The following is a 25253-nucleotide window of genomic DNA, read 5'->3' as shown; positions in this document are numbered from 1 at the left end:
CAAAGAGACGGAGGCTAAAGGTACAGCCTCAGGAGACTCTCAGAAAAGATTTGCTGCCGAAAATGATGATTATGAACTGGCAATGAGGAAGAACTCAGTGACGACCAAGCCATCACGGGAGCAAAATCAGAGCTGGAAAAAGTCTACGTATCAAGCTTATATACAAACAGGGCTCATCTCTCCCTGCACCTGTTTAAAATGCCCGGTTTACACAGTGACCAGTGCCACAAGCATGAAACAAGGAGAGGGGCAAAGCCAGCCTTCCGCCCACCGCGGTCCAGCACCTGAAGAGGTAACTAGCAAGCACACGTCCTATCCTTGCGATACTGTGTCATACGCGGGACCCTCCCAGAAGCCCCCTGAGGGAAGGGAGCCCGGTGGCATTTTCCCAGCACCCTGGGGAGGACACAGGCTCATCTAACGTCAACCTCTACCCACCATCTGTGTGACCTGGAGCTGCCTGCAAAACCTCTCCATGCCTCCAGTGGCCCCTCTTTAAAATGGTCCCCACCTCCGTTTAAGTGAGTTTATATGTGTAAACCACTTAGAACAGCTCCGGACACACGAAATTGCTCTTATTTCAAGATGGAAAACTGAAGGTCAGAGAGGTTAGATGACTGGCTCCACATCAGCCAAGCTGGGAACAGAGCAGGGTCTCCAGCTGGCTGAATGCTTTTCCTTCTAGACATGCTAAGATGGGGTGAGTACACAGTAATCCACAGGCGATGTACCATCTATTCGATATACGCATCCATTTAATCATCGTTATTCTGGGACAGTCATAATGGCTACCCTTTATTGAGCACGTCGGAGGAGCCAGGCATTGTGCGACAGGCTCTACATACATTTTTTCGTTTAGTCTTCCCAACCACCATCTGAAGAAATTGAGGCCTTAAGCAACCTGCCTAAGGTCCCACAGTCACAAGCAGCCGAGCTGGAGTCAAATCCCTGCCTCTCATCTCCCTTCTCTGTTGCCTCCCTAATATCAGTCAGAGCCACCATTTTTCTGAAAGAGGTACTGTGTACTTTTCACATCACAGATGAGTAATGCTCTGGCTCAGAGAGGTTAGGGTCCTGCCGGTGGCCACACAGCAGCCTGAGACCACAGCCCAATCTCTGCATTCTCTCTGGGGTAGTCCCAGGGTAGTCTCAGTCTCCAAGGACAAGCAGGGAAGCAGCATTGCCGAGGGCTTTGCAGCCGTCTAGACTGCAGCCGAAAACGAGTTTAGAGCTCAGTTATCAGAAACACAGCAACGGGCCTCTTCAACCAGCAAGGGCCCCTGCCCAGAAGCCCACAGACTCACCAACTCCTGGAACCAGAGCAAGGTCAGCAGGCAGGAGCTGCAGCGCCCAGCACTTGTTTGGGGAGGAGGAGAGCTCCCCTGGGAAATCCAGCAGTCCAGGCCACCTCCCAGGAAATGCCCTTTTTGCAAGTACCTGCTTGGCAGCTGCCTATCTCTGTTTGAACCTGACTGCCCTCTGCTCAGCTCGAGATTAGCAAACACAGCCACTCAGAGAGGGTTCAGAGAGGAGGACCAGCCAATGTGCTTTTTTTTTGTCTTTATTTTTTTACTGTTACATTAAAAAAATGTGAGGTCCCCATACACCCCCCACAACAACAACCTCCTCCATCATCATGGGATATTCACTGCACTTGGTGAATAGAATACATCTCTGAGCACCGCCGCACCTCATGGTCAATGGTCCACATCATAGCCCACACTCTCCCCCAGTCCACCCAGTGGGCCATGGGAGGACATAGAGTGTCCAGTAACTGTCCCTGCAGCACCACCCAGGACAACTCCAAGTCCTGAAAATGCCCCCACATCACATCTCTTCTTCCCGCTCTCTACCCTCAGCACCTACCATGCCACTTTCTCCACATCAATGCTGCATTTTCTTCGATTACTAATCACAATAGTTCCATAATAGAATATCAGTAAGTCCACTCTAATCCATATTCTATTCCTCCAACCTGTGGATCCTGGAATGGTTGTGTCCACTCCACATCTATATCAAGAGGGGGCTTAGATTCCACATGGATGATGGATGCAATTCTGCTTTCAATTGTAGGCAATCTTGGCTCCCTGGTGTGGTGGTTGACCTTCTCCTCCCTGTTAGCTGGCCAGGGTAAGTCCAATAAACCAGAGGGTAGGAGTTACAAGTCTGTTGAGGTTCAGGGCCTGGCTATCACATGGCCAATCCAGAGATTCAGGTCCCCTGGGTATATACTAAACCCCAGCACCAACCTTGTGGGATTCATTCTGGGCCAATGTGCTTTTAGTCCACATTGGGTAGTCACAGGTAGATCAACACTCAAGAGCCCCAGCCCCAGGCAGAGCCACAGCTTGGAGCACTTTCCAGCACCTTCCAGCCATCAAAGGATTTTTAATCACTTTCTCCATCCCCCACTCATTTGTGATACACTCTAGTGCTCACTTTCTAATAAGACATGTTTGTTGGTTGCACAACCACATCATAGAGAAATACCGAATGGACAACCCCACAGATTTATTTCTCTGCTTCACCTAGTGCTGCTTCCTCTAGTGCTGCTTCCTCGTGGCTCTCTCTCCACCAGCCACATGTCCTTCCTTCAGAGACCTGACAGGGATGGGACCCCTCCCTCCAGGCCATTGCATGTGCTCATCTCTGTGTCTGGAGTCCAGCCGGGCCTCACACCTCTCTGCCTGCTAACACCATCCCACCCTGCAGGAGCTGGTTGGCACCACATTCTCAGAAAGGCCTTCCCTGATCCCCAAGAAGCCTCAGGGCCCCAGTCTCTATGCACTCCTGACCCCCAGTGCTTTTTTTCCCAACATTTCTCAGAATTTGTAATTTTACGTTGATGTGGTTTTTTTCATCACCTCCATCATTAGACACAAACCTCCACTGGGTAGGCATTTCATCTTTTTTTTTTTTTAAGATTTATTTATTTTATTTATTTTTCTCCCCTTCCCTCTTCCCGCCCCAGTTATCTGTTCTCTGTGTCTATTTGCTGCGTGTTCTTCTCTGTCCGCTTCTGTTGTTGTCAGCGGCACAGGAATCTGTGTTTCTTTTTGTTGCGTCATCTTGCTGTGTCAGCTCTCCGTGTGTGCGGCACCATTCCTGGGCAGGCTGCACTTTCTTTCGTGCTGGGCAGCTCTCCTTACGGGGCGCACTCCTTGTGCGTGAGGCTCCCCTACACGGGGACACCCCTGTGTGGCACGGCACTCCTTGCATGCATCAGCACTGCGCATGGGCCAGCTCCACACGGGTCAAGGAGGTCTGGGGTTTGAACCACGGACCTCCCATGTGGTAGACGGACGCCCTAACCACTGGGTCAAGTCCACTTCCCGGCATTTCACCTTGTTGACCCACCATTGTCTCTCTGGCACCTAGTAGCACATAGTAGGCCCAGGTACTTCTTCCATCAGTTAATTCAGCAGGAGTTCATTGAGCATTTAACCCTGAACAAAATGATGGACCGGGTGCATAGGAAACACAAAAATAAGAAACACAAAGATGAAGATACAAAACCACCACCCGTCAGGAGATTAGAGCCAAAAACATGAGCTACAGTCAACTCTGTGGGAAACTATCCAGCTACTAATTACGTTCACTTCTTTACTTTCCCTGTTTCTCTTCCTGTGCCCCTGTACCATTTGGCCCTGACTGGTACTTCCCCAAAGGGGGAAAAGGATGAGTTGGGAAAATCAAAGTGGCAATTATGTATTGGTAAACAGCTCTAGGAAAATGAACTTCAGGGGGTGATGTTGAATAAGTGTCTAAAATAAGGATTGGGAATTGTCTTAACTGTTCTGGAAATTAAAAAAGAGAGCGCATATTTCAGGCAAGAAGGTTGTGAAACCCTCCCCAAGCTGTCTTCATTCCAGGCATAATAACAGCCTTCCTAAGAGGCTGCAGATACGAGCTAGATCCAGATACAAGGAGAGATCACATCAACAGGAATCATCCACTTGCCCCATGTTTGGCCTCCTGCCAGGTGGCCTCCCGCCAGAGGGAACACATTTCAGTGTCTGCAATCATTATCCCACATACAGCGTGAGTCACGGAGTGTTGCCTTGGAGAACTCACAACAGTTGTTATCATCATTCAACAAACATTTACCGACTGTCTATTAGATGCCCAGCACTAGACTAGGACAGTGGGAAATCCAGGGCAATGATGAATAAGACACTGTGTCTGTGGTCAAGGAGCTCAGCGCCATACTAGTAGTTGATGCGCTTGGACAGGCTTCGGCCACCCCATAGTAATAATCCTTTTTATTTCTAGAATGATGTGTAGATTACAACGAGTGTTCACCTGCCACCATGTACCACAACAGCTATGTGCGGTAGAAAAGACAGATCCCTCGCCTCCATTTGATGGATTAACTGTGTTCCAGAAGGCTTGAAACACTGTTGCTTGGCTAGTAAAGGGCAAGACTGGAAATTCTAGCAGTCACGAGGATGTGCCCTTGGATCTCTGGCTGTGGGGAGCATCGCTAACTGACAGCCCCAACTGCTGCTCTTCCTCTAGATCCGCTACCTCCATCACACTGAGGCCACGTTTCCATGGGCTGCCCCCAGCCGGTCAGGAAGCGTGGCAAGCAGAGAACTCGTCCCCTTCCTGAGAGACATGGGACTCCTCTAATGGGCGGTTTGGGCTCCAAGACGCCCCATCCACCTGCATGAAACTTTCTCAGAAAATTCTCCCTATGCAATTTCCCTTCCTTCCGCTGCCCTTGGCAGGCGTCAGACCAGCACGGTAGTCTGAAGGCTTTCCCTGACTTCCCCCTCCTCCCTCTTTACCCTTCCCAGGCGTTTCCCCCAATAAATCTCCCGCATCTGTTTTTTTGGAGGACCTGACTTAACACAAAATTCAAATCCAGGTCTTGTGATTCACAAATAGGTATTCCCCCAATAAGGAGTTCCCATTTTGAAATACATTTGGAAAAGGCTGAGGTAAGCTCAGTTTAACCAGACTTAGACTCGCCAATATGCCAATGTGTAAGAAGACTCTTCAAAAGAACATGAAGCACAGAATGTAACCATTCCCAAACTGATGACAAAGTTGTTTATTCAGTTCTTTTAATCTCTCAGGACATTACTTTTTTCATGGAACACAATTTGAGAAGCTCTGCTAAGCCCCACCCTCCTTTCTTCTAGTACATACTTATCCTTTCTTGGTGTTGTTTAAAAGTCCTAAAATTGGGAAACGGACTTTGGCCCAGTGGTTAGGGCGTCCGTCTACCATATGGGAGGTCCGCGGTTCAAACCCCGGGCCTCCTTGACCCGTGTGGAGCTGGCCATGCGCAGCGCTGATGCGCGCAAGGAGTGCCGTGCCACGCAGGGGTGTCCCCCGCGTAGGGGAGCCCCACGCGCAAGGAGTGCACCCGTGAGGAAAGCCGCCCAGCGCGAAGGAGGGAGCAGCCTGCCCAGGAATGGCGCCGCCCACACTTCCCGTGCCGCTGACGACAACAGAAGCGGACAAAGAAACAAAAGCAGACAAAGAAACAAGACGCAGCAAATAGACACCAAGAACAGACAACCAGGGGAGGGGGGGCAATTAAATAAATAAATAAACCTTTAAAAAAAATAAAAAATAAAAAAATAAAAGTCCTAAAATTAATGGTCTGATATTTCCTTCCCTTGCCACACTCAAATGGATGTGCGTGCTATTGAGCGATAAAATTGCCAAAAAGCAGGCAGAGAAAACAAGTGACCCAGACGATGCTCAGTGTAATCTTTCTTTGAAGGACAGGAATTTAATTATCTTTTACATTAAAGCTGTGTTCCTTTTTTTAGTAAATGGGATGCTTTTGAATAATCAAAAAATAGGCATCATTTTCAAGAGATGATAAACTGAATAAGTTCCTTTAAACACAAGCGATACCTTCAGGCTTGTCTAGATGTTTTAGTGCGAATCCATTACTGCTAGCAGTACAGACAGAATTGACATCAGAGCCATTCCTAAGAGCGTCAAAAGTCAGTAACTGTAGTTCAGCTCAAGTTCATGATTCAACACCTGACTGAAAAGGGAATAAATCCAGTGGTGCATGTCATGCAGCAGCCTTTCTGAAAACATTCTAGAGATTCAAAAGCTCAGCCTGTTTGAGGTGTAATGGGGAAAAACAAACAAACAAAAAACATTTCCATGTACCAAAGAGATGTTCTTCGTGCAAACGCAGTTAGGGAACAGTTACATGAAACAGCAAAGAAGGGCCGCTTTAGTGACGAGAGACCCCCAGTAAGCCTGGGTGGAATTCGGGGATTCGGGCTGCTTGAATTCCGCAGGTTTCCTCTCTTCACTCGCCTTGAGACTTACAGTAACGGAAGGCAAGTCTCCTCGGTGAGGTGAAACGGGGAGCTCATTTCACCCACTATATAATGAGCACTGTAACAGGCACTCTACAAACCCCGTGTGAATAAAAATGACTTTCATGATCAGGGAGCATTTAGTGCTATTTTTCCCATTTCTTTTTAGATGAAGAAATGGAGGACTCGAGCAGTAAAGGTACTCGCACAAGATCACATAGACTGCAAGTGGCAATTAATAATAGTATTAAGAATAAAAATAGCATTGCGTGTGATTCTGTCAGCTGTAATCTCTTGGTTGTAAAAGTATCTTTTTTTTCTCTTTCTTATATTTTTCTGTAGTGTTTCAGTGAGGACCATTAATTACTTTAACATTCAGAAAAAAAATTTTTTTTCTGAAATAGGAAAAGAAGTCGAGCAAGTTTCAAGTTTATTGCCGCTAAATATTTGCTTAAAAGCAGATATATCAATCTGGTATTACCAAACTAACTGTCTATATTAGGCCACAGTTGCTTGAGGGATACTTGCCAAATGAAAAATACACCATCCAGAAATCCTTGACCCTAGGAGTCTCAGCTTTGAAGAAAAATTTTCTAGTTTTCATTGGCACAGTAGAGGGAGTTTTTAAGCCCATTATCTTCTCCATTTTCTTTTTGTTGGTTCCCTTTATGGTGGATTCTCATCTCAGACATGAGGGCAGAAGATATTAAAATTGGTATAAATCAAACAGATAATTGTATAAATGATTTGCTGCTCTCATATTTTTTTATGAAGCAAGAATTAAAATCACTGGATAAAATCATTTTACCTCTGGTGTTAATTGCCGTGTGGTTTCTATCTTGTTACCATGGATACCTGCCAGGGGATGTCGTGAGAAGGTGTTCAAGGTAACCAGAAGGTGAGCCTGCACGTGAGAAAGCCCACCACGTCCGCCCAGCGCCAGCAGGGTCTGTCCCCACACTGCAGCTCGGAGTCCAGCACGGATGACAGGGATTTTTCCATGACCCATTTCTGGGAGCTTCAGTGATCAATAGGGCCAGTCCAGAACCTGCTATTTTTGTCAAAGTTTGGGAAAGTGACCTTAACTTGAGCATTGATTCCCAAATTCCTGTTTTTTTCCCCCTTAATAACATTGTAACTATAAGAGGTCGTTTATTGAGTTCAATTCGTCTTATAATATACCCAGACTATCTTATTATGCCAGAAAGTAAGGAAGTGCTCAAAAACATGGGGATACGTCAAGAGGGGTTCCTGCTGGCAAAATATGAGACAATTTGAGTATCAAAATAAGCAATGGCAGGGAGCAGATGTGGCTCAAGCAGTTGAGCACCTGCTTCTCACATGGGAGATCCTGGGTTTGGTTCCTGGTGCCTCTTAAAAAAACAATAAGTAAAGTAAAACAAATGAAGAAATCAGCTCAGGGGAGCCAATGTGGCTAAGTGGTTGAGCACCGGCTTCCCACATATGAGGTCCCAGGTTTAATCCCCAACCCTGGAACTTCAAAAAAAAAAAGTGACAGGAATGGATTATAGCGTATTAGATTAATAATCTTAAACCCATATTGATTCTTTAAAAGGTAGCATTGGGGGCAAGGAGGGGAGAAGGGGAATTTCTTGTATTTATATACAAGTAATTATAGAAGTTATTTTTTTTAAATCACAGTTTTATAAATTCTATACTAATCACTAATTCAGCTAAAAATCATTGATGGAGACTAAAACCATGGGATAAAGACTATTAGGAACAATCTGGTGGACACCGCATTAATCAAATGACCAAATTCATTAACAATAATGAGCCATGATGCCCTGGACACATGTCACCCTGTGGTTCTCTGCTGAAAAACAAACCAAACAAGGAAGCAAACAAACAAACGAAAAGCCTGGATCCAATTATAAAGAAATAATAACATAAATATAAACTGAGAAAAATTCTGCAAAATGACTGGCCTTCAGGCTCTTTTAAAATGTCACTTTCACTGCAAACAGAGAAGAAAACCAAAAAATCCAAGGAACTGTACTTTATTAAAGGATTCTAGAGACAGCCTGAGTAAATGAAATAGGTGATCCTTGTTTGGCTCCTGGACCATTTTTTTTTTAAATAGCCATAAAAGACATCGTTGGAGCAACTGGAGAAATTTGAACATGCATCTTATATTAGATAATAGTATTGCATCAGTACTATCAATTTCCTGAGCACAGTAATTGTATTGTGGTCAAGTCCGAGAATGCCCGTGTTCTGAGGGAACGGTGACTCATGAATTATTGGGTGGCTATGTGTCATGATGCCTATGACTAACCCTCAAATGGTTCAGGGGAAAAAGGTGTGTAGGTAAACACAGAAGAACAAATGGCAAAATGTTAAGAACTACCATGTCAGAGTAAAACGTCTGTCCTTGAAATTTTTTGGTAGATTTTAAACTTTTCAAAATAAAAAATTATGGGAAAAAACTGACAAAAACAATGAAGGAAGTGGTTATGTTTGGACAGGAGTGGGAGGGGGTCTAACTGCTAAAAACATCTTACTTCCTGGTCTGAGTGGTATTAATATTTATATGACTGTTCATTTTGTGATCATTTATTGAGTTGTTCCTTATGTTGTTCAATAAAACATGATTTTAAAATATTGCCCTATTCAATATCTTCCAAACTTTTACCCCTCCCCCCTTGAACCACCAATACATACACATACACGCATGCGGACACTTTCTCACACACAGGCAGATAGGATGATATAATAGAGTTATCAGAATACAGGGCTGCTTCCCCAAGGAAATGGCAGGTCACCGTGGCTTTAAAGGATGAGAGGACTTCTGGCAAGAGGAGAAGGTACCCTCTGCTCTGGTTGGAACACTGTGTTTACGGGATCCATTAGTTACTCTGGGGGCTTCCTTTGGTGATGGGAAGATGCTCCTCTTCCCTCTGGAAAAACAATCCCTGACAGAGCAAGAGGCTTTGTTTTACTCAAGAAGAGCCTGGAGCTCAGAGAAGTTGAATGACTTGTGCAAAATAAAGTCATTAGTGACAAAGCTAGGGCCAGGACTCATCCACCCTCTGCTCTGCTGGATCGTAAGCTGTCTCCTCCATGAGAACATCAACTTTAGTTTGGTTTGGTTTCACTCTGCAAGCTTTTGAGGGCAGGATTCATACCCTATCCTAACGCTTCACACTCAAAAGCATAACATTTTGCAAATGGCAAGTGCTCAAGGAATGTGTTTAATGGACCCCTAACTCACTGATTTTATAGTTAAAAGAAAGGAAGCTCAATGAAGATGTAAATTGCCCCAGCTCCTATTGTACTTTTGAAGGATCTGATACTAGAAACCGGTTCTCCTTTTCTCCCAGTGCAAGCTTCTTTTCATTACACCAATGTGTTCCCATTTCTGTTTTGGCCCTGGTTTGCCAGGTTGCTATGACAATTAACACACAACGGATTGGTTAAACAACAGGAATTTATCGGCTCACGATTATGAGGCTAGGAAAAGTCCGAAATCGAGGCATCTACAAGGTGGTGCTTTCTCCCCAAAGCCTGCAGTATTCTGATGCTGACTACAAGGGATCTTTGGGGTTCCCTGGCTCGAACCACAGCCTCCAGTATGATGGCACTGTCCGCCCGTCTCTTCCAGGTTCTGCTGCCTTCCTGCTCCTCCCGTGGCTCTCTAACTCTAGCTTCCGGCTTCTTTTTCTTTATAAGACCTCCTGTATCTAGATTAAAACCCAGCTCATTCAGTTGGGTCACATGTTAAATAAAAATAATATCCTCAAGAAATCCTGTTTACAATGGTTTCATACCCACAAGAATGAGGACTAACATTGATGTCTAAACTAGGGCACATAATTTATGCAACCACCGACAGGAAATTGCCAAATCCAAATATCTCCTTTACCATTGCTAACTTAACATATTTTTTAAATTAGCTCACCATTTACTATTCAAATAAATTTATATTAAAAATAAAGGATCATGTTCTATTTTAAATGGGAAACTTGTGACATGACTTTTAAAGGTATCTTTTAAATACAATGGATTTGGACAAATTGTACATCTTGTTAGTATGTGTCAATAAAAGTGATTTGTTAAATAAATAAATAAATACAACGGAGAAAATAACCCTGTTACTAAGCTATAGCTTGAAGCTGTTGCCTGAGATGGTTCTGAATATAAAGTTCTATTTTTTTTCTTATTGAGAAAAGAATTTGCAAATGTTAGAAGACAAGGTGTTTTCATTGAAATAAGCAGAAGAATTGAAAGATAACTTTAAAAGGAATATCTTTCTGTGCAGTTCAATATTACTTGATGTCATGTCCCTGTACCCTTTAAACGTGTTGCTTGTGCCACCAGCAGTAAGTTCCCTGCAGTTGGGAAACAGTTCATTCTCCTCACTGCCCGTACTTAATGGTTTGTTGCAGTCACAAACATGCGCTAAAGGGGGAGAAATCGTAATATGTAATCGCACACAATGAATTGCTGATGATGCCACTGGCAGAGAAATCTTGGGATGAAAGGAATTTTCCCAGGCTCTGTGCAATCTCATCCTGAAAAAAAATTCTCTCCACAGCTCACTCACCGCCCGGTCTCTGGGTGACCTCCTGCAGCAGGTTTGACTATGGACAGAGGGCTTCCTGAGGTTTCTTAACCCAGATCCTGCTCTACTAAGTGCCTTTTTTTTCTTTGGAACCCAGGGGCATTTATTTTCTCACAACAGGTGTGTACACAGTAAGAGGATCTCAGTGGAACCAAGAGAGGTCCAGGCACACTAATCTCAGAGCAGGCTTGCTGTAAACACCCCTCCTCGAAACCGCGAAGAGGGAGTGGAGGAGAAAGCCAGCGGAAGCTCATGAATGGCCTCCGACAAATGGCTTAGGAAGTTGCTGAGGCTGGGGTGGAACTCATCCCTGACCATGCAGCATTTGGGTGAAGCTTTTGGTACCGCAGACCCTTGTCTTCCTAGGATGCTCACAAACCTCCAGGTGCACAACGTCCTGTTAACACGTCCTTTTCCCCAGCCAGTGTCATGGAAGAGCTGAGAAAACGTGGGCGGTGCCTCGGGAACCTCCATGGGCGCCACCGTGAGGGCAAGAGCAGAACTGCAGGGCGGGCCTGGGTGGCGGTCAGCCAGGCTTGCCCTCTAGCCGGGGGACCCCCTCTCCCCCAGTCTCAAGGAAGAGGCTCAGACCATGCCTCCACACAGGGATTGACCCACGACCTCTAGTCTAGGACATTTGAGGCCCTTCTCAAATAACTGAGACCCAGAGAGGAACAGCAGTGTTTGTTGATCGGGGACAGTCTTCCCACGTGCCAGGCGTTCTGCCAAGGGTCTTCCACGCACCATCTCGTTTATCCCACAGCATCCCCTGAAGTAGGAACTAGTGTCATCCCTTCTTAGTGATAAGAAAACTGAGGAGGACTTCAGACGTTAAGTGACTTGCCTGGGACCACTCAGATAGGAAATGGTGGAAAGGAAATGTAAACCCAAGCAGACCCTCTCTGAACAGTTGAAATTAGTCGCTGTACTCTGCAGGCAAGTCCCTGGGGTCCCCGAGCTCGCCAGGAAGCTCCGCCCTCCTGCTCTCTTTAAGGTCCAGCGCAGGCGAATGGCTCCTGCCTCCGCCGTGGGAACCCGCTGTGCACTGCTCCGTACACTGTAAATCACTCCTTCTCTCTTTCTATCTCCCTCTGCCTCCCTCCCTCCTTCTCTCTCTCTCTACCATTCTCTCGTTTTCTCTATATACAGAGGCGTATGATAAAGGGAGGTCCGACACACTGACCCCTTAAGGTATGCCGTATCATCTGCTATGTCACTGTGCGTTCATTTATTCATATAAGAGAAATTGATTAATATCTTCATAGGTGCCAAGGACTCATGAGACAAAAAAGAAATCAGAGAGGAGTGGTTGTGATTATAAACGCACGAAAAGGCAACGCAAGGGATCCTGGTAGGAATGGAACTGTTTTGTATCTTCCCTATAGTGGAGATACACAAATTTACACATATGATCAAACTGCGCATGACCAAATACACACATACACACAAAGGAGTACGAGTAAAACTTGGGAAAGCTGGATAAGACCAGTGGATCGTAGCCATGTCTATATCCTGATTGTGATATTGTACTATGGTTTCTCAAGATGTAGCCATTGAAGCAAGAAAAAAAGTCCGCGGGACCCTCTGTATTATTTACTACAACTGCATGTGAATTACAATTATTTCAATAAAAATTCAGTTAACAACAGGAAGCAAGCAAGCAATGCTATCCAGTAGTGTAAGTGTAATACAAGAGCGCAGGTTTGAGGATAGGAACAGCTCAGTTGTGTATCGCTTGTGGCATCAGTAAGGGTAGACGTGCAACAAATACAAGCTGAATTCATGGGTGGAAGCATTTCACCATGGATCTCTAATGAGACTACATGCTTTTATCCAACCAGCTCTCTTTTTTTTGAAGATTTATTTATTTTATTTCCTTCCCCTCCCCCCCGCCCCGGTTGCCTGTTCTCTGTGTCTATTTGCTGCATCTTCTTTGTCCACTTCTATTGTCAGCGGCATGGGAATCTGTGTTTCTTTTTGTTGTATCATCTTGTGTCAGCTCTCCGTGTGTGCGGCACCATTCCTGGGCAGGCTGCACTTTCTTTCATGCTGGGCGTCTCTCCTTATGGGGCCCACTCCTTGTGCATGGGGCTCCCCTACGCGGGGGACACCCCTGTGTGGCAGGGCACTCCTTGCGCGCATCAGCACTGCTCATGGGCCAGCTCCACACGGGTCAAGGAGGCCTGGGGTTTGAACCACGGACCTCCCATGTGGTAGATGGACGCCCTAACCACTTGGGCCAAGTCCGCTTCCCCCAACCAGCTCTGAATACCTCTCAAACTAAGAACCTGAAACTTGCAAGACCTCTATCCAGGTTGTCTCCATGGCTCATCTTTTAAGCCCTAGGAGATCCCTTTCACAACGCCATTGGTGAGTTCCAAACAACCATTCATTGCATCCATATTAAGTGACCCTCCATTTCCCTTGGAAACACCCTGCCTGGGTGTGGGCCACTCTCCAGATTGCTGTTCTCAACAACTAATTGATTTAAACAAATGATGAGTCCTGGAAGTATGACCTGGCATGTAGTCTAGTTCTGCTGATATCTTTCAATGACCGAAAGGAGGTATGCATGAAATAATCCCTTTCCCTTATCATTATCCTCATATCCCAGCTATATCAGTTAGGTTTCTTAGTTACAAACAACAGAACCCCTTCTATCTAGACTAAATAGAAAATGAGTACATTGAAGGATATGAGGCAGATTATAGATTTTTGGAGGCCCAGAGAACCAGACTTGAAGACTACAGAACCAGGAGAAATCCCCAACTCATCCTGCAGATGGCCCCTGGGTAAATTCCACCTCTCTTCACAGGCGCTGCCCTAAGAAAACAGGCTATTCGCACACACACACCTCCCCCCCCCACCGGTTCTGTTATGCGCCTGCTTATTCCTGTTACTAAGGTTCACCTGATTGGCAAAACCTTCATCACATGCCTGCATCCTAGCTTCAAGGGAAACTGCAAAAGCATGTTTTTGGCTTTTACCTTGAGAAGAATAAAAAGCAAAAAGAAATGGTCCATTCTACCAGCAATAACCAACTTCAATAAACTACTACCATGTAGTATTAATCTAAGTATCATTTGCTCCAAGAAAAATAGAAATATTCATGTTATTTTTGTATGCAAATGAAAACATTCATTATAATTTTGTAAAGATAATATGAGAAAACTTTTTTCCAAATTTTGCTCTAATAATTTACAAAGCAATGAAATCCTTGACTCATATTAAGTTGCTGATAGAGAAATTAATATTCTTATGTAGCCCTTAGAATAACTTAAAACAATTGCATAATTAGAGCTAGTCATTATTCATGGCACACACAGTACTTCCATTTTTAGAAGAAGAAAAAAAAAACAATGAAAAAAAATCACCAGACAATAACTCGAGAAACACTGTGGTCTACTGATGAGGTACAAGGTGGCAGCCAGTAAAGAGCAAATCCCATCAAACTAATCTAATTCAGCTCTCTAAGCAAGATAAGTGTAGAACACGTAGAAGAAGCAATAAATGTAATCTATTTTTATTTTGGCAGGATTTTGGATTTTGCCTTGAGTAATGAAGGTGTCAATTAAGTAAAATAACATCAGTCAACCCACCCAGCTATTAATCAAAAGTACAACTTTTGAGAAAAGCATTAAAGTAGGATTTCTCCTAAGACAAATGGTGCTTCCATAAAAGCCAAAGTGAAGACTCGCAAAATTTAGTATATGCATTACAATTAAAGTACAATAAACAAAAAATCCAGTCTGACAAATGGCAATCGAGTTGTCTCTTAAATTTTTAATAAAGAAACATGACCCCTGCCAATGGAGTCACTGCCACTCAGAGGCCACGTGGTTTTCCCAAGGGTTAGTACAGGTTCTGCTGCTCCTAAAAGGTCTCACTAGAGACCTAGGTAAAAGAAAGAATTGTTTTTCAATTAGCCTCTTACCTCACAAAACAAATGGATTCATTGTGATGATGACTTGCCCAATCATTTCAGCTAAACCATTAATTTGATAAATTTTTTGTCCCAAAATGAGATTGATTTTTCATGCTTCTTGAGCTGCCTGACTCATTTCCATGCCATAAAAACTAGACTCTTAGGACACTTGCCTTCTTCATTACCATCTAGGCAAATTACATAACTCCTCTGGGCTCCAGTTTTCTTACCTGCAAAATAGGCCAACCTCATAGGCTATCATGAGTATTAAATTACCACGTGTAAAGTGCTTAGAGGAGTGCCTGTCACATAATAGATGTTCAGAAAATGTTGCATGTTATTGGCCCATATCTCTTATCCAAAATCCTTGGAGCCCAGTGTGTTATGGGGTTTTTTCAGATGCTAGAAAGGGAGAGAATATTAAATAATCCCCCTTTAGGGCCTGGGACAAATGTAGTAATATTTCTACAGCAAACATATGAAGAGTCATATTAACTAGGATAGCAAACACTAAGTAGTCCCACATCAGGTCCTGCAATCAAAGACTTTGTGCCAAACTTAGAAAACTTTCAGTCTTCAGAGCTGTCTGGATTTTGGAATCATGAACAATGGGTCGTGCACCTGTGTTGCTGCCACTCACAGCTTGTTTTCTGGACCATTTGCTTCACTCCACGTGCATTCTGCTCCCTGCAGTCTTCCAGAGCTCCTGGGTGTCTGGTCCATACATGCATTGCCTGTTCATAGCCTTACCCAGCACTCAGTAAGATTTCCCTCCTCATCCGTCCCCTGAGCTCACATTCTGCCCACCATGACGACCCCCAGATCTGTCCCCAGCCCTTGGGCACACGTCTTTGGTCCCCACACACAGGGAACCAGACAACCTGGCGGGGTGAATGGGCAGGGCCAGCTATGTCCGGAACATAGGGACATAACCTTTGTCCCCAAGTGCAGAGGAAAGCAGGTCATCTAGATGACTAGAGAACCACAGCAGTGAAGAAGGAAGTTATGCCTGTGCTATCTGGCAGCCTTTCTTGCCCAGGGTTCCTCATGTGAACCTCAGGGCACAGAAAACAATTCATGTGACTCTTTCTCAGTTGTCTTGGAGACAATACACCACTGGTACTATTCTTGATATACAGAATACGCAGTTCATATGATGGATGTTTCTGAGCATTAGGACTTAATCCACCCATGGGTCCCTGGTGAAAATGACTAGGGGTTGGTGAGGGGTACCTGATTAATTGAATACTCTGATGAACTGGATGTTTTCACTCCATCTTAAACTTAAGTTTCCACCTCTGTAAAATAGGGGCGATGATAGCATCTACCCTCATAGGGCAATTGGGGGAATTATGTGAAATAATGCCTGGGCAGGGCTTACTTAGCGCAAGGCCTGAGATATAGAAAGTGTTTCATAAAAGTTAGCTGCTATGATTGGTATCACCATCATCATCATTATGCCTAGGTTATGGTTTTTCAAAAAATCTAAGGGGAACAGATGTGGCTCAAGCAGTTGAGCACCTGCCCCCGACATGGGAGGTCCTGGTTTGGTTCCCAGTGCCTCCTGAAGAAATAAAAAGCAAAACAGAGGAGAAGACCAACTCAGGGACGCTGATGTGGCTCAGTGGTTGAGTGCTGGCTTCCCACATACGAGGTCCCTGGTTTAATCCCTGGTCCTGGGTACCTCAAAAAAAAAAAAAAAAAAAAAAGGGAAATCTAAGTAGATTAAGTTGATCATAATTCACCCTTTTCTGAGCCTTCAGGTATACTTTCCACATGTTGCCATTTCTTGGGGAAGCAACACAGTATTAAGTTGAATCATATGAAATTCGTTATAGTTGGCTGTCTTTGACCTACTCAAACGGCAAATTTCATCTGGCTCAACCGAGTAAATGGAAAAAGCACAGGCATCAAAGCCAGGCGGCTCTTTTTTTATCTCCATTCTGTATGTGACATTAAGTTGCATCCCTTCTCTGGGCCTTAGTTTCTTCACATAGAAAATGGGGTCCGTTTCCTCTCCCTTCAGGATCGTTGCTGGAATATCCATCTTCACCAAGGAGTGTAACAAGATGTCCTGTGCCTGGTGCTTTCTGACCCAGACATTTTCTCTCCACTTGCTTTTAAACTGCAAGATAATAAAACACCCACTTGGCTTTGGCTCAGATCCTTTTTCTTCTGTGTATTGGATCACGGGGCAGAAATGCACTGAGCAGCAACCCCTCCATAGGACAGAGGAGGATGCGGCCAGACTGAGAACAGAGACTGCAGGACAAAACTGGGGGAGACTCTGAATCTCAGCTAGCATGGTTTTTTGTTTGTTTGCCTGTTTTCAATATATTTTTTATTTATTTTTAAAAGATACATAGATCACACAAAATGTTACATTAAAAACCTCTTGACTGTCCATGTGACAGCCAGGCCCTTGAGCCTCAGCAGACTTGCAATTCCTACCCTCTGGTTTATTGGACTTACCCTGGCCAGCTAACAGGGAGGTGAAGAAGATCAACCACCACACCAGGGAGCCAAGAGTGCCTACAACTGCAAGCAGGAGAATATGGGGACCTCATATTTTTTTAATGTAACATTTTAAAAAGAAAAATACAGAAGGAAAAAGAAATATATATAGGAGGTTCCCATATACCCATTCCCCACCCCCCACTCCTCCCACATCAACAACCTCTTTCATCATCGTGGCACATTCATTGCATTTGATGAACACATTCTGGAGCACTGCTGCACCGCATGGATGACAGTTTACATTGTAGTTTACACTCTCTACCAGTCCACTCAGTGGGATATGGCAGGATATATAATGTCCTGCATCTGTCCCCGCAATATCATTTAGGACAACTCCAAGTCCCGAAAATGCCCCCATATCACACCTCTTCTTCCCTCCCCCTGCCCTCAGCAACTCCTGTGACCACTGTCTCCACATGAATGATATAATTTCTTCCGTTGCTAGAGTCACAATAATTCTACAGTAGAATTCCAGTAAGTCCACGCTAATCCACGTTTTATTCCTCCATCCTGAGGACCCTGGGATGGTGATGGCCACTCCACCTCTTAATTGAGGGGGGTCTTCGATCCCGCGCAGCTGGTGGGTGGGACTCTCGTGCCTGCAGCTGTAGACTCTCTCGGTTCCCTGGTGTGGTGGTTGTCCATCCTCCCCTCCCTGGCAGCTGACCTGGGTACGTCCAGTGGGTTGGAGAGTAGGTGCTGCAACACTGCCGAGGCTCAGGGCCCTAGCTAGCATGGTTTTGTAAGCCGAGACCAGGCAATAGGATTTAATGGAAAGGAGCCGAGGGAGCTTTGGATTCATTAGTCTGGGCTCAAACCCCAGTTTCACTGCTTCTTAGGCACGGTTTGGTAATATCTACCTCACAGGGCTGCGTGAGGGTCGGTAAGATCAAGTTGCAGGCCGGGGACTGGTAGGGGCACGCTACCACACTATTTATACACATTATAAGACGCAGCCAAAGTTCAGCATATGGACCAAAATGTGAACCTTGCAGTCTAGACGCATCGCGACATCTCCCTGCACTGGAGTCAGGGTGGAGGAAGGGCGCAAGAAGGGGTTCCAGGCTGGCTGCGCTTTCCAGAGCCTGTCTCGGTTGTGTTTCATTTAGCACCAGGAGGGGGCGCTGCTTCCCCCTACAAGTTGTCTCCTCTGGGTCCCTGGAGCAAGCGTTCCAGTCCCCTCGCCAAGGGCGGCTAACTTTCTCCACAAAGGCTGGGGCAGGTCAGGATTCAGAGAGCCCAGGAGTGTTTCTGAGCAGGTGAAGGCTGGAAGCACAGCACTCAGGATTCTCTCCTCGGTCTCAGCTTTTCCTTTTCCCTGTAGAAGCCCGGCCTTATCCTTCCAGCCTCAGAGGCCACCTTCTGCCATGCTTCATGAAGTCCCCCTGCCCCCCGTTGGCAGCCCCCTTCGCCCTGCCAGAGAGCCCGGACCCCCAAGCTTCCCACAGCTGCAGGTGATCATTACGTGAGCCCTGGCATTGGACACAGGTGGCAACTGCTGGGAGCAGGGCCGAGGAGCTGCCAGTGCACAGGATGGCAGGGAAGGCAGCTGGCTATGGAAGAGCCTCCGCACCAGGGACTGGGGGGACCAGTCCTGAGGGATTCCAGGGGGAAACAACTCCTGACCTCACCCAGAAGCTGGAGTCCCCTTGGACTGATAAACTGGCTGGGCTGTTTTCCCAACTCCACATCTTCCTCACTCTGCCGCCTGGCCAGCCCATCGTCTCAGAAATAGAGAAACTGAGGCTCAGACAGATGAACTGCCTTGCCCACAGTCGGGGCAAATCAGTGGCATATTGCCAGAGGCTTGACGTGAGCTCACCTTTCATGATCCAGCCCAACGGTCGCCTCCACATGAAGCCTTTCCTGGCTCCACCATCCCCAGTTAGATGTCACCCCCCCCCCACTCTGTGCCATGGGTGCCCCTTCCTGCCTCTACCTCAACTCCAGAAACATCTCACTCTTGCATGTTTTGACATGTCTGGCTCCTTCACAAGGGCACAATCCCTTGGAGCAGACACCAAGCCTTATCAGAATAAAAAGAAATATAACAAAATCGAGTTACTATGGCTGAGAGATTTAAAATGGAGACGGGAGTTCATTCTGCAGGTTACTCATAGGAAATATCAGGCAGATACTACGAACTGCAGAAGTACACAGAGCCTCAAGCAACAATGCTTCTCGAAATCCTGAGGTCATCCAGACACCACAAACCATAAGATAAAGAACTCAGTCAACTATCAACCCGAAGGACAGATGGAGTATGGCAAATGCCCACCAACTACAAACAAGTTATCTAATCTTTCTTTTTTCTTTAAAACCCTCGCCTGGAAACGCCAAGGTGGAACATGATTTGGGTTGCTACCTGAATTTGTGCTCCCGAATTGCAATTCTAAGACCCCAAATTAACGCCTTTGTTGCCTTGCAGCTTAGTTTGTTATTTCTTGGTTGAGAGCTATCTTTTGGTCCCAGTACCTGGCATTTGAGTTTGCTGAATGAGTAAATGAATGACTGTTACTTTACCTAAAACTTAATTATAGGGGAGCAGATGTAGCCCAAGTGGTTGAGTGCCTTCTTCCCATGCACGAGGTCCTGGGTTCCATCCCTGGTACCTCCTAAAAAGAAAACAGACAAATGGAAAAAGCAACACAGGGGAGCCAATGTAGCTCAGTGGTTGAGTGCCAGCTTCCCACATACAAGGTCCTGGGTTCAATTCCTGGTTCTGGTACCTCAACAACAACAACAAAAAACCTTTATTATAAAATCACAAAATCCCAGGGTAGAAAGACCCCAAAGGTCACACACCATATACCTTCCTATGCAAAGCTTGCCTGTTCTCTACCCAACATCTACCCAACATCAGCCCTGCTAAGGGGTCACTTGGGTTGGCCAGGAGCTCTGCTAGCCCAAAGCTGCCTCCCAGACCCGGCTGCCCTGCTAAGCACTTCCCTTCCATCTCTTGAAGCCAAAGACCCAGTCTAATTTCAGCTCTTCTTGACAACCCTGCACAACTCTCAGAATATTACATTTTCCCATTTGATCCAGGCCACAACCCCCAGGGGCTAGGTGGTACAGCCAACAATTTACTGGAAGAAACAGTCACATAGGGACCCTGGGATTTGCAAAGGTCAGACACACGGCAGTGCCAGAATCGGAACGAGCCCTCGGTGACCTGGGGTCTCATCTGCTGTGCTTATCTTGCACGAGTCCTGAAGGTGGCCTTACTCCAGTAGAGTCGGGGTGAGCAGTGAGAGAAAACGACAGCCGTGAACCCCAAGGACAGAATGCACAAACAGTGCAGTCATACAGAGCTCTGGGCCCAAAGGAGCGGCCTGTGCTTGGGGTTTCGTGGTTAGTAGTCTCCATCTTGTAATGTTCACTAATTTCGTCTTGATTTTGTGTTTTGTAAGTGAAGTCTGGTGGGACAATGGACCATGTGCCGGGGCTTAGAGCCTCTACTCACGTGTGGTTCCACCATCTGGCACTAAAGGACAGTGACTAAATATTTGTTGAATTTTAAAGAATCGAGACCCTTCCTCTGCCTTTAGGCAGGACTGTCCCAGACACACCCACCCTGATGAGGGTGCAAGCTACTATAAAGAACTTTAAAGCAAGGTCACTGCAACCACTTCCCTGCAACTGCTTGCAATGCTCATGACCCCTTCCACCCAGCAACCTTCACTCTCCATCTCTCTACGAAACACGTTCTGCACTGTGCTATGATCGTGCCGTATAATGACTGTGATATGATTTAGCCCCAGCTAACCTCAAGCTCCCACGACCCACACTTCTCTTATCCCTTAGCCAGCCCCTGACCCAAAGATGAATTGAAATATAAAAAACATTTGACTTAGACTTCTTATTTCTAGGAATTGAGCATAAGGGTATGATAGCACAGGTGGGCCAGGCTGAATACACAAGGATGTTTACTATGAAATTCTTACATTAACCAAAAATGGGAAATAAATATCCATCCACTCAGAACTAATTAAATAAATGAATTCTGTCCACATAATGGAATACCATGTGTTCATTAAAAAACAGTGGCAAAAATATGTATTTATTGAGTTGCAAAGTTGCCTACAACACAAGACCTAACACAAACTTCAAGGAGAAAATGCAGGAAAAGGGGTCAACACTCAAGAAACCCTAAAGCACTGGGATGAAGGAAACCAGAGTGATCAAGTCCCAGTGCCTCCCACCATGCCAAGTATGAATGCCCCTTTTTCATGTTACACATTTCTTTTCAACCATCCATCTGATAATAGAACTTTTAGTCTATGCTGATAATTGATAATGTTCAGAGAAAAAGGAAGTTACAGAACAGCATGTATAATACAATACAGTTTAAGTAAAATATATATACCTGCATAGAAAGCCATCTGAAGGGATTTTTCACTTTTAAAAGATGAGTATCTCTGGACTTTGGGATTTGGGGTTAGTTTTACTTTCATCTTTATACCTTCCCTGTGTTGCTTTACTTTTTTGTAGATGTTATGTATTATTTTTACATTCAGCAAAGACACTAAAGCTCTTTTAGTGAAGGGAGAAAAGAGCACCTGGAACAATGCTGTGTCCACTTGGGCACGTTGTGGGTTCAAAGCAGGAGCCGTTCACCTCCTGGTATGAAATTATTTCATTATTTTAACAACAATCAGCCAAGCAAGTGCCCACTGGGTGGACACCAGACCTGCTAGGAACCCTCCACAAGACAAGAGGGCGTCTCTCCTCACGAAAATGCCTGCCTTCTCGACAGTCCTAGCAGAGTCCTCCCTCCAGGAACTGTTCATAATGCTACCTAAATCTTCATCCAAATGGATGCAATCTTCATGAATAAATGAAATCAAATGCTGTTATCCTCTTCTGAAAATTATCCCAAGGCTGACTATGGCAGGGGGTCATGGCAGGTGCATGAGGAGACTGAACAATTTGCAATGAAGGATAGACTGGGCCAAAATCTCAAAAAATACATGACAGCACAGCCCTGGAGACCAGTCCTTGTCAGGAACTCAGCATTTCCTGGGCACACACGTGTTATCTATGTGCCCCTTTGGTTTGGGCACCATGGGAAGTTATGAAAAGGAATAAGACTGTTGGTGATCTCCAGGAAGGCAGAGGGAGCGACATCTGCAAGTGACTATTGTATAAAGTGCAAAGTTCCGGAAGGAAAAGAGCACTATGGGAATTCAGAGGAGGAAGAGTTTACTTCCGCCAGAAGAGACCTAGGAAGGCTGCCTTGTCTTCTTTAGAAACAGGTGGCATTTACATTTGGGGAAGAAGGGAAGTGTGTCATCAGAGATCTGCACAGGCCAGCCTTGGAGCAAATGTTATTGCCCAAGGCATTTACCAGCAACCATTCCATCGCAAAACAGAGTAGATCCTTTTGTCAACTGTCTGCCAGCCTCAGACGCTCACGCTTTCTCCCCTCCAGACTTTATTCGTGCTGTATCTTCTGCCTGGAACATTCTCCCTTACCCCAACTTCCATCCCCACATTTAGGGTGCTATTTCCTACTCAGCCTTCAGGTTAATCTTTTTCTCCAAGAAGCTTTCTTTGAGCCCCCAGATGGACCAAATGTCCCTCCCTGCCTCGGCTCCCACAGCATGCTGAGCAGATAGGTATCAGTATACTTACAACAGCCAAATCATAACCACTTTTCTCCTATTCATCAACACCTTTACTCATCTGCAGATGCTCTGAGAGGAGAATCTGGTCTGATATATTTTTGTGGACACAGTGCCTACTAAAATACCTTACTCAATAAATGTTTAATAAACAATTGAACTTAAAAGATGATTCAGCAGCCCAGTCTCCAACTGGGAACCCCAATCCTGTCCCCAACCTGAGCTGATGATGTACCCACGTAATTCTACTAAGTCACTTTGCAGATGAAAAGATACAAATGTGTCCAGATCTTTTTCACCAGCCCCGGCCAAGATGAAAACCAAGGCTTGCCCTGAACTTCCCCACTGACCCCAGACGCCATCATCGTCACTAGGACAAAGTTTTAACCCCAGGGGAGCGCTCTGAGCAAGTCTGGCATGACGCCAATGGATCTCAATCTGCCCAAGGGCTAGAAAGGCCTCAGTTCTCACCAACTCAGAGAAGAGACTTTGAAGCAGGAGGAGATGGCCAGAGGAAGAAAAACTTTCCAGTTTAGGGCAGCTAAATAAAGAGAGACCCTGGTTTCAGACAAAAATAATAATAACAGTAATACCCTTTCTAGTCCAGGTAAAGGAATGAAAAGAAATCCAACAAAATGTTCAAAATGTTAACAGGGGTTATCTCCTATAATATAGGAGTGATTTTTAAAATCGCCATAGCTTCCATATTTTCTAAATTTTCTACAATGAACACTATTTTTTCACCAAAAGAGGGAAAGTGAGCTTTTTAAGTGCATCATGACCAATCCCAACTGACCCTCCTGGCCCATGACCTCTTTCTACTGAGCCTAAAGCCTTAGTTCACCCTCACCGCCCTTTGAAGGGAGACCCTGGACCTCACCCCCAGCTCCCAGCCCCTTGGCTCTGGAGGCACCCAGAAGCCTTTCTGTTAGAAAAAGGAAATATATTACTTGGCTTTGGAAGGCTTCTCCATTCTTTGTCTTCTTAGTGGCTCCTGTGGACCAGAACCAGCAAAATCCTGGCTTCTGCCTTTATCCAGGTCCTGGGCACAGGCTTCTGCATTTCAGAGCAATCTGGTGGGAGAGGCTAAGGGTGTGGCTGAATCAACACTCACTGGAGCGCAGGGCTGTTCTCAAGCATCATGTTACCCAGTGCAATCAAAGTGCAAAAGCAAACGCTCCCACGAAGAGTGGGTTTATCTGTCAGGCTTCTTAAACACTCCCGCCCAGGGGGCTTTCTTTAGCCCCTTCAAACTCAGAACCAAAGATAAAATGCTTTAAATCCTCAAACTCATATTCTTCTAAGATGTACTTGCTAAAACCACCTAATCTCAAGGAAAGTACACTAAGATGACCATTCAGTATTCCTACAACAGGGCTAAGAGAACTTTCTGCAATGATGGAAATGCCTAATATCTGTGCGGTCCAATTTGGTGGCCACTAACACATGTGGCTATTGAGCATTGGAAATATGGCCAGTGTGAATGAATGAAATTTTAGTTTATTTTCTTTAATTTAAATCTATATACCGCATGTGGTTAGTGGCTACGTTTTGGACACTTCAATTTAGAAGCTCAAAATGTTAGATCTAGAGAGCACCCAATAAATCATCAGCATCTGTGATTCCCAACTTGTGCAATTGCCAGACTCATTCTTAACATCAAAGATGTAGGCAGGTCTTTTGCCTATTAACAGAATTTGGTCACAATGACCAAAATTAGTAAAAACCCAATAACACTTAATTTTCTTTTAATTAAGAGAATCATAATAGCCAAAGTTAGTAAAAGTTCAAAACATTTTAAACTCATTTTACTAATTACAATAGCATCCTCATACTTATATGCAAAGAAGCATATGAGATACTATTTTGTTTAGTCTTCAGACTTTTCCAGCATATGAATTCCTAGAACCTCTACAGACTCCACAGCCCCCATTGCCATTCCCAGGAGAGCAGAGCTCAATGTTGGATTTGGCCCAAATCCTAGTTTGAGAGAGAGGAAGGACTTCAGAAAGGGAGAAGATTCACATGCTCATCAACAGTGGAGTCAGCCCGCCAGCCAGACCTTTACTCTCTGCTCCAATCCCCATCGAAGGCAAAAAAGAGAAGAAGCTAGAAACCCACAAAAGAGATACAGTAACCTAAATTCAAAATCGTCTCTTCTATTTTCTCTCTCTTGGGAATAAGGGAGCATACTTTTGTAATATAAAATAAAATAAATATGTTGATGAATAAATGAGTACATAATTAAACCTATGAAAGGACTATGAGAAAAATAGAACTACTCCATATATATGTCAGTCAAATTC

The 25253-nt window shown here is 45.0% G+C and overlaps 1 protein-coding gene across 1 annotated transcript in view; it reads right to left on the bottom strand.

The window, feature by feature from the left end:
- Positions 1-24001, bottom strand: part of FER1L6 (fer-1 like family member 6) — a 155112-nt gene extending 131111 nt beyond the window's left edge. Inside the window, exon 1 of the mRNA XM_058275995.1 lies at positions 23898-24001. Within this exon, the coding sequence (XP_058131978.1) occupies positions 23898-23920 (23 nt within the window). The 5' untranslated portion in view covers positions 23921-24001. The remainder of the gene's footprint in view (positions 1-23897) is intronic.
- Positions 24002-25253: the final 1252 nt, after the last annotated feature.

This window comes from Dasypus novemcinctus, chromosome 14, assembly GCF_030445035.2.
Source record: "Dasypus novemcinctus isolate mDasNov1 chromosome 14, mDasNov1.1.hap2, whole genome shotgun sequence".
In the NCBI taxonomy this organism is placed as follows: Eukaryota; Metazoa; Chordata; class Mammalia; order Cingulata; family Dasypodidae; genus Dasypus; species Dasypus novemcinctus.
Note: the sequence above shows the minus strand (reverse complement) of the source record. Positions and strands in the feature narration are given on the sequence as shown.